The following is a 9,300-nucleotide window of genomic DNA, read 5'->3' as shown; positions in this document are numbered from 1 at the left end:
TCATGTCTAGATGGGATACCGTTTTTGTCTAATTGACGTCAAAAGTTTATTCGTTTAGCATTTTAGCTCACCCTAACCCTTTTCCTAACTTTAACCTAATTCTCCTAACCTACTGCGTACATTCTCCTAACCTGCTACGAAAAGTCAATTTTGACAAAATCTGTATCCCTTCTAGACAAATCCCTGGTCTGGTCCTCTGGGTTTGCCGTAACATATATAAAGTAAACTCCGATTAAAACAATCCGTCGTGGGGGGTGCGTGCATCGGTCAAGAAGTAACGTAGGTAAAAAAAAAAAAAGCGATTTACCCAAACGCTATACATTTTATATTCAGCAGTATAAGGTTGCAAGTGACATTTAGTTTGTCCCTCCAGAAAGATGATGTACGTTATCCTAAACAAGCGTGTATGGTGCACACCTCACGTGCTCCAAGTGGTGCGGTCCTGCAAACCGAACGCTTCATCTGCTTCAGTTTGAGAGCACTATTTACAGCTCAATCTCGCGGTCTAAGGTTGAGGGAGCATGCAGTTTGCTTTCAAGTTAGGTTTAAACGAGGTACTTCAAAGCGAGGTCTCTCCGACTGTCTGTGGTTTTATATAGCTACCATTCTCCTCCTTGCACGGTTGTGTCAGTCACCGCATCATATGGACAAGGGACAACCGCTGGTTCACGAGGCTTTACGCTAGAGTGAGCCAGCCAAGGCAGCGTCTTTCACCCCGCTGTGTCTACGGATTCTCCAAGACATCAAGCCGCATTGCTACATGAGAGATATCAGCGTTGGGTTGAATAAATTCAGCTTTTTACACCAGATGTGCTGTAAACTACGTTTGGTGAATTTGGTTTCGCTGATTATTTACTCTCGCATCGATAATAATGGACTGAAAGTTGCGGGTAAACAATAACAACCTGCCGTGATTTCTTGTTTGTATAAATGATAGAGGATACGATGACACTGTTGTCTCTTTTGGGTCGGATCATGCGTTATTTTCTGCTCAGACCAGAGACCTTGTTCCTCCTATGCATAAGCCTGGCTCTGTGGAGTTACTTCTTCCACACTGACGAGGTGAAAACCATCGTCAAATCCAGCCGGGATGCTGTCAAAATGGTCAAGGGGAAAGTGGCGGAGATTATGCAGAATGACAAATTCGGGGGTCTCGACGTTCTGGACGCAGAGTTCTCCAAAACCTGGGAGTTCAAGAGTAACAATGTGGCGGTGTTCTCCATCCAAGGCCGGAGAGATCACATGGAAGACCGCTTCGAGGTCCTCACTGACATCGTGAACAAGAGTCACCCGTCTATATTTGGGATTTTCGATGGCCATGGGGGAGAGGTAAGATAAATTGTCTGTTATCATTCATTTGTTGAGAGACTACTTTTTTTGTGCACATGCACTTACTATGCATCAAATCATATGAATCCCTCTCCACAGGGACATGCAGAAGGCAGTTTAGCACTTTACTTTGTGAAGATGTGCCAAAAATAAGAGACAGTCATTCATGGGCTTACAACTTTAAAAGACTTATAGACATAACACGATTGTGTGGTATGTTGCAGATAAAGTCTCTAAACCGATTATAACAGGCTTGGGGGAAAATAGGATTAAACTCATTCAAATGTGTGACAAGAGAGCTGATAATTTCCAACCCCAGTGAGAGATGCTTTCTGATATGGGTCATATTCTGGTCTGAAAACGGTAAGTCACTGGTGCCCTGTGCATGACCATAACTTGTTATCCGATGCCCATGCACCTGTCACCCTCTCCATGTTCGGGTCACTCACTGGTCACAGACAAAGCCCTGGCAGCTGTAGGTCTTTGACTCCATGAGATTCATTCAGTGGCACAGATCGAACAGCTTGTCTCACAGAAATGCACTTCAAACTCTCATCAGCCAAATGTCCCTATAGAGGGGCTAAGCGTCCAACCGTCAGGCGCTGTGTGTGTGTGAGGGAGTTTATGTATGAGAGAGTGAGGGGGGATAGGCAGTCAGTCAATGTAATGATCATACTTTATGCGCAAGAGAGAAATTGGGATACTGGTCTTGTTACTCCTCAACCTGACCAGAAGAGAAAGGGAGAGAATGCGTGTGTTCTTTGTTGTTTTGTTAATGTGATGCTGGGGGTGGCGGAGGTTATTTCCATAGTTGGCAGGGTAACAACACTGATTGGCCATGATGGCCTGCCTGAACAGCGGCCTTGTCTCCATGAGCTGCAGCTGTGGCCACGCGGGCCTGACAGCCCAGTATTGACTGACGCCATGGAGCTACTTGAAGAAACTCACTGGCAAATGCTTTCTGACAAGCCTCCCTAACCCCTCCTCACACTGCCTCTCTCCCAGATCCAGTCTACAGACTGCCAGTGTTTTTGTAAGGAGCTCTACTGTTCAGGCCTGATCAAGTCAAAGACAGAAGTTGAATATTCTGGCTTGATCCAGGCTCAAAGATAACGTTCTAAAAATAGACAGCGATGGAGATGAAGGATAACCATTCTTTTCAGGGTAGATTAAACGTTGGGCTCTACTGCAGCAGCTCCTTGCCTCCCTTTGACCAAAACGGGTCATTTGTCTGGTTTTCCCTGCAGCGTGTTTGTGTCCTCCTTCCCAGGATTCCTTATAGAGGATGGTAATCTAGGCTGTAAAAGCCTTCCTCAGCTCTGTGTGTGGGAGAGGGAGAGCAGAGAAAGAGGGTGTTCACTTCAGATTTGCTCATGTAGGCGAGGGGCTTTTTCCCCTCTCTAAGGCCTTGGGCGAGAATTTGGTGTGTTTTATTCCTACACGCTCTTTTGAAGTGTGTGAAACTGTTGCCAGACACTAGCTTTTCAATGATGCTTCTGCTACAGTATGTGATTGTTTATGTATTCCTGGCCCAGGGGCGGTGCGTCAGCAGAGAGATGCAGTGTAGCCCAGGGCTGGAGAAGGAATCAATTTACCCCCAGAATGATACATAGCATCTCAACGAAGAATAGCAAGCTGGAAACACACACTAAATGCAATACCTTGCAAGGTGTTAAGAATGAACATTTCTTTCCTTAATTGCTGGTTATTTGGTATGCATTTGGTAGTGATTCATGACGTCTCTGTAAGTAATATATCCATTCCAAGTTGTTTGTTCTGACTCCATGTAAACAACCTGACTAATGTTCATACCTTGTTGATATTTTGTGGGGAGAGATGCTCTTTACATGGGTGATGGTCTTTAAGAAAACACCCTGGGGGTCTGGCTGAAGAGCCTGTCTGATGTATAGACCTACAGTGCCTTTGGAAAGTATTCAGACCCCTTGACTTTTTCCACATTTTGTTACGTTACAGCCTTATTCTAAAAGGGATTTAAAAAAATAATAATCCTCAGCAATCTACACACAATACCCCATAATGACAAAATGTGAAAACAGGTTTTTGGAATTTTTTGCAAATCTATTAGATATAAAACAGAAATACCTTATTTACATAAGTATTCAGACACTTTGCTATGATACTCGAAATTGAGCTCAGGTGCATCCTGTTCCATTGATCATCCTTGAGATGTTTCTACAACTTGATTTGGAGTCCACCTGTGGTAAATTCAATTGATTGGACATGATTTGGGAAGGCACACACCTGTCTATATAAGGTCCCACAGTTGACAGTGCATGTCAGAGCAAGAACCAAGCCATGAGGTTGAAAGAATTGTCCGTAGAGCTCCGAGACAGGATTGTGTCGAGGCACAGATCTGGGGAAGGGTACCAAAAAATGTCTGCAGCATTGTAGGTCCCCAAGAACACAGTGGCCTCCATCATTCTTAAATGGAAGAAGTTTGAAACCACCAAGACTCTTCCTAGAGCTGGCCACCTGGTCAAACTGAGCAATCGGGGGAGAAGGGCCTTGGTGAGGGAGATGACCAAGAACCCGATTGCCACTCTGACAGGGCTCTAGAGTTCCTCTGTGGAGATGGGAGAAACTTCCAGAAGGACAACCATCTCTGCAGCACTCCACCAGTCAGGCCTTTATGGTAGATTGGCTAGATGGAAGCCACTCCTCAGTAAAATGCACATGACAGCCTGCTTGGAGTTTGCCAAAAGACACCTAAAGACTCTCAGACCAAGAGAAACAAGATTCTCTGGTCTGATGAAACCAAGATTGAACTCTTTGGCCTGAATGCCAAGCGTCACGTCTGGAGGAAACCTGGCACCACCCCTACGGTGAAGCATGGTGGTGGCAGCATCATGCTGTGGGGATGTTTTTCAGCAGCAGGAACTGGGAGACTAGTCAGGATCAAGGCAAAGATGAATGGAGAAAGTACAGAGGGATCCTTGATGAAAACCTGCTCCAGAGCGCTCAGGACCTCAGACTGGGGCGAAGGTTCACCTTCCAACAGGACAACAACAACCCTAAGCACACAGCCAAGACAACGCAGGAGTGGCTTCGGGACAAGTCTCTGGATGTCCTTGAGTGGCCCAGCCAGAGGTCGGACTTGAACCCGATCAAACATCTCTGGAGAGACCTGAAAATAGCTGTGCAGCAATGCTCCCCATCCAACCTGACAGAGCTTGAGAGGATCTGCAGAGAAGAATGGGAGAAACTCCCCAAATACAGGTGTGCCAAGCTTGTAGTGTCATACCCAAGAAGACTAGAGGCTGTAATCGCCGCCAAAGGTGCTTCAACAAAGTACTTAGTAAAGGGTCTGAATACTTATTTCAGTTTTTTATAAATGTATTTTTTTTTATAAAATCCTGTTTTTGCTTTGTCATTATGTGGTATTGTGTGTAGATTGAGGGGGGAAAAAACAACATTTTAAATCAATTTTAGAATAAGGCTGTAACCTAACAAAATGTGGAAAAAGTCAAGGGGTCTGAATACTTTCCAAAGGCACTGTACTACTAGCTCCACACAATTATGTTGACAATAGAATACAAGTGGAGACATAACTCCCCTCTTTACTCTCCAAACATGTTATCTTTTATTTTCTCTGAATGGCTTAATGGAGAAAGGGAGTTCTGATAATGAAGTCATCTTTTTCCTTTTGTGCTGATGTTATCCTCCCCCCCCACACTCTGCCGCCTTTAAAGTGCAGTTTAGAGGAGAGTGGTGAGGCTGCGTGTGCGTAGGCAGTATCTGAACAGAAGAAGATGGAGAGAAGTGTTGTGTTAAGAGGGATGAGAGGAAAGAACACAAGGCTAACCTTTTGAAGTGGGGCTCCTCTTTTTTTTCTCTCACTCGTTCCCTTTCTTGCTTCCCTTGGCCCTCACCGGAGTTAACCTTCCCTTCGCACTAACAATAAAGGCGTTTGTTAGTGGAAAGGGCACCTTTTGCATTTTAATCCTGGGGTGGGACAGAGTACGTGTGCAAGAGACTGTTTTTCACACAGACTGTGAGGCGGTGTGTGTGTGAGTCGAGTGCATGCGTGAGAGACTCTTGCAGGGGGAAGCCCATTGCTTGCAGTTTGCTGATCCCTTGAATATTATAGCTGACCTTCTTTCATCCTCCTCTCTCTCCCTCTCCTTTTCTCCTCTCTTTCATCCACTCAGGTTGTCAGTGTGATTTACAGCTCAGTGTAACTGCAGTCTGATTACTGGAGCACTCTTTGAGGAGCTTTCAGTTCAACTCCTTTCATTCCCATCTCCATACTGCCATTTTCCCTCACTTCATCTCATCTATACTGTAGCCCTGGTGCAGAATGGCTCCAGTGTGTCTCTCTGCATGAGGCTCATGGTTCCCTCCCCATGGGAATAAACCCTCTTCACCTATTATGGAGGGCTGGTGGGCTCCGTTGGCTGGTCTCCAGGAGTGCGTTCATCTGCATCTTACTGTATGGACATTTATGGTTGTGGACAGCTGTGTCTGCAGTGGTGTGTGCATGTGTGTCAGGCTCCAGCTGTGTGTGTGTGTGTGTTTGTGTACACAGTACCAGTCAAAAGTTTGGACACACCTACTCATTCAAGGGCTTTTCTTTATTTTTACTATTTTCTACATTGTAGAATAATAGTGAAGACATCCAAACTATGAAATAACACATGGAATCATGTAGTAACCAAAAAGGTGTTAAACAAATCAAAATATATTTAATTTTTGAGATTCTTCAAAGTAGCCACCCTTTGCCTTTGACAGCTTTGCACACTCATGGCATTTTCTCAACCAGCTTCATGAGGTAGTCACCTGGAATGCATTTCAATTAACAGGTGTGCCTTGTTAAAAGTTAATTTGTGGAATTTCTTTCCTTCTTAATGCGTTTGAGCCAATCAGTTGTGTTGTGACAAGGTAGGGGGGGAATACAGAAGATAGCCCTATTTGGTCAAAGACCAAGTCCATATTATGGCAATAACAGCTCAAATAAGCAAAGATAAATGACAATCCATCATTACTTTAACACATGAAGGTCAGTCAATCTGGAAAATTTCAAGAACTTTGAAAGTTTCTTCAACTGCAGTCACAAAAATCATCAAGCGCTATGATGAAACTGGCTCTCATGAGGACCGCCACAGGAATGAGTTACCTCTGCTGCAGAGGATAAGTTAATTAGAATTAACTGCACCTCAGATTGCAGCCCAAATAAATGCTTCACATAGTTCAAGTAACAGACACTGTAGTTGAGGACTTGGTGTACTGTATATTCTGTAGGGTTAGGTTTTACTTAGCACTATGTGTTCTCTCCCAGGTGCTTGTAAGGGCACAGATGATAGACCGGTAGGATTCCAGTTGAGGTTGTTTAATGACACTGATTCACAGAGCTGTAACGGCACAGCACAGTGTATGGCTTGACAATTGTGTTAACCAAGAGTTTGTGTGGTTCTGAAAACGGCGAAATTAAATACAATAGTAAACGGCAGGTATAGGCTTAGTACAACCTCCAATTACATAACCTATTGTAGCCATATTATTTATAGCTTATCTGCTGCACAGGGCAATACAACATGGCTGTGACTTCACTAATGAATGATCAGAGGAGTGCAACTACTGAGCAGTACCATCATCCTCACACAACTGCATGAATTTGAATGTATAATGCATCCACAAGGCTCATTGCTAACAAAATACCCACATAATCTATACAGTATACATCCATATAATAATAAATAAAAAAATAATATGCCATTTAGCAGACGCTTTTATCCAAAGCGACTTACAGTCATGCGTGCATACATTTTTACGTATGGGTGGTCCCGGGGATCGAACCCACTACCCTGGCGTTACAAGCGCCGTGCTCTACCAATTGAGCTACAGAGGACCACAGAGCATATACAACTAGACACTGAAATGCTAAATGTCTGAAATGAGATGACAAACAACAGGGTTAGCAAGCTTACAGTTGCTAGCTCGCGGTAAAAACGCTAATTATCATAAAGGAGTGCGTCCACAACACATGAATTGTAAGAAAAATGAACTCACATTTCTGAAGGACGCACACTTGCCTTGGCTAAAACAAATAATTCTAACTAAAGGTAATCACAGGAGATGGCTGGAACTTATCACGGCTTGTGTACTTTCTCTAGTTACTTCCTTCTCCTCATTAGAGATCGCCCAGCATGCTCTGCTCCACATCACCGGTGGGCTAGATACAGCTCTCCTATGATGAACTGATATTTACTCTCAATAGTCTTTCATACAGCCGCCCCCAAATTGCGACGTCAATTTGCTCCTGTGAAAGGCTAAGGGCTCTTGGGAGGGGTTACAGCAGGCGTACTGTTGTCGTCTTCTCTGTCCGAAAGACCTGGGAGGACTACCAACCGGACAACAGGATGGGTGTATGTTCTGTCCTTGATGTTGACCTCGGCAGACCTCACATGACCATATGCGCTTGGGTGAACTTTAATGACACATTCGATGGGCCAGAGGGCTCTCGGAAGCTGGGGTCCACCAACATAACCACCATATCCCTTTTGAGGTCGGCAGGGATGAAATGCCACTTCTGGCGGGCTTGCAGATTGGGTAGGTAGTGCCTGATGTAGCTGGACCAGAAGAGATCCGTCAGGATCTGGCAGTGTCTCCATCGACGTCTGCTGAGGAGCTCAGTCTCCGGGTACACCACTTGCGGCAGGGATCCGTCTGGCCGCCCCATCAACAGGAGGTTAGGGGTCACGGGGTCCAGGTCTGCGATACTGGAGGACACGTAGACCAAGTCCTTCGAATTCAGGATACCCTCCACTTCAATGAGGACAGTTCTGAGCACTTCTTCGTTCACTGACTGGGCACCCACTGTAGTGTTGAGGGCAATCTTAACGGAGCTAATCTCTCTCTCCCAAATTCCTCCGACATGCGGTGCTGCAGGGGGGTTGAAGCGGAAGGAAATCTTCTCTTTTGCAAGCTGCTCTTGCAGTTTAGGAGACAAATCAGCGAAGGCCTGGTCAGAGAACAGCTCAGCCGGCGTCCCTTGGCGGGCGATGAATCTTCTAAGGGCTATCAGAAAGGAGTCGGCATCGATGTTGGTCAGGAGGTCTCACCACGAGGGGTGTATACTTGGACATTTTAAGATTATCCCCCATCTCGACGCGCCGCCCCAGTTTGACCTGGAAGGGGCCGAAGCAGTCTAGGCCCATGGAGTGGAAGGCTGGCTTGAAGAGGCGTAGGCTGGCAGGTCAGCCATCTTGGGGACAGCAGGTCTGGATTTCCATCTACGGCATTCTGTGCAGGTGTGCTGGAAGCGACGGATGGTTTCCCGCCCGTGGAGGATCCAAATGGTGCGGCGGATGGCACAGACGGTTGTCGTAATCTTGGATCAGTGGTCTAGTGGTTGGATGACCAGGATCGAGGATGATGGGATGAACTGTAGCATGTTCTAGATCTTTCGTCACGATGTAGTCTACCACCAACTTGGATGAGCTCTCTGGACTCATCAAGCTCAGGTGACAAAGTAAGTAGGCGACTGCTGGACGGGACAGGCTTACCAGCTTTTAGGAGACAGAGCTCATTTGGGAAACTCCCTATTCTAGATGAGGGTCTCCGCTTTCTGGTAGTCTTCGGCAGTAGGGTCACCACCCTGACCTGCCGACCCGGGTAGCACTTGCGTAGTGACTTCTAGAAGCTCCTTCCATGTGGTATACTGGCTCACATCTGGAGTGACACCAGCAACTGTAGTGAAACCGCAGAAGGTGGGCTTCCGGAGTTCAGACGTGTCCTCTTCAGGATGAGAGTTTGGCTTAGCTGGCCACTTGTCTGGACTTTGAAGGAGAAACGGGGGTCCTTGGCTCCATCTGTTGGGCTCCGCAAGGTCTTTCAGAGTCTTGCCTCTTGTCATGTCATCTGCGGGATTCCTCGCCGAATCCACATAGCGCCATGCACGGAGGTATGTAAGTTCTTGAATCTCGGGCAAACTGGTGCCAACAAAAACTTTGA

General features: G+C 45.9%; 1 protein-coding gene across 1 annotated transcript in view; it reads left to right on the top strand.

The window, feature by feature from the left end:
• Window positions 1-142: 142 nt before the first annotated feature.
• The window catches only part of LOC121565473 (protein phosphatase 1L-like), a 56,753-nt gene continuing 47,595 nt past the window's right edge, over window positions 143-9,300 (top strand). The window contains exon 1 of the mRNA XM_041876100.2: window positions 143-1,329. Within this exon, the coding sequence (XP_041732034.1) occupies window positions 931-1,329 (399 nt within the window). The 5' untranslated portion in view covers window positions 143-930. The remainder of the gene's footprint in view (window positions 1,330-9,300) is intronic.

The sequence above is a fragment of the Coregonus clupeaformis genome, chromosome 5 (assembly GCF_020615455.1).
Source record: "Coregonus clupeaformis isolate EN_2021a chromosome 5, ASM2061545v1, whole genome shotgun sequence".
Classification (NCBI taxonomy): Eukaryota; Metazoa; Chordata; class Actinopteri; order Salmoniformes; family Salmonidae; genus Coregonus; species Coregonus clupeaformis.
The sequence above is the reverse complement of the archived record's forward strand: the minus strand, read 5'-3'. Positions and strand labels throughout refer to the sequence as shown.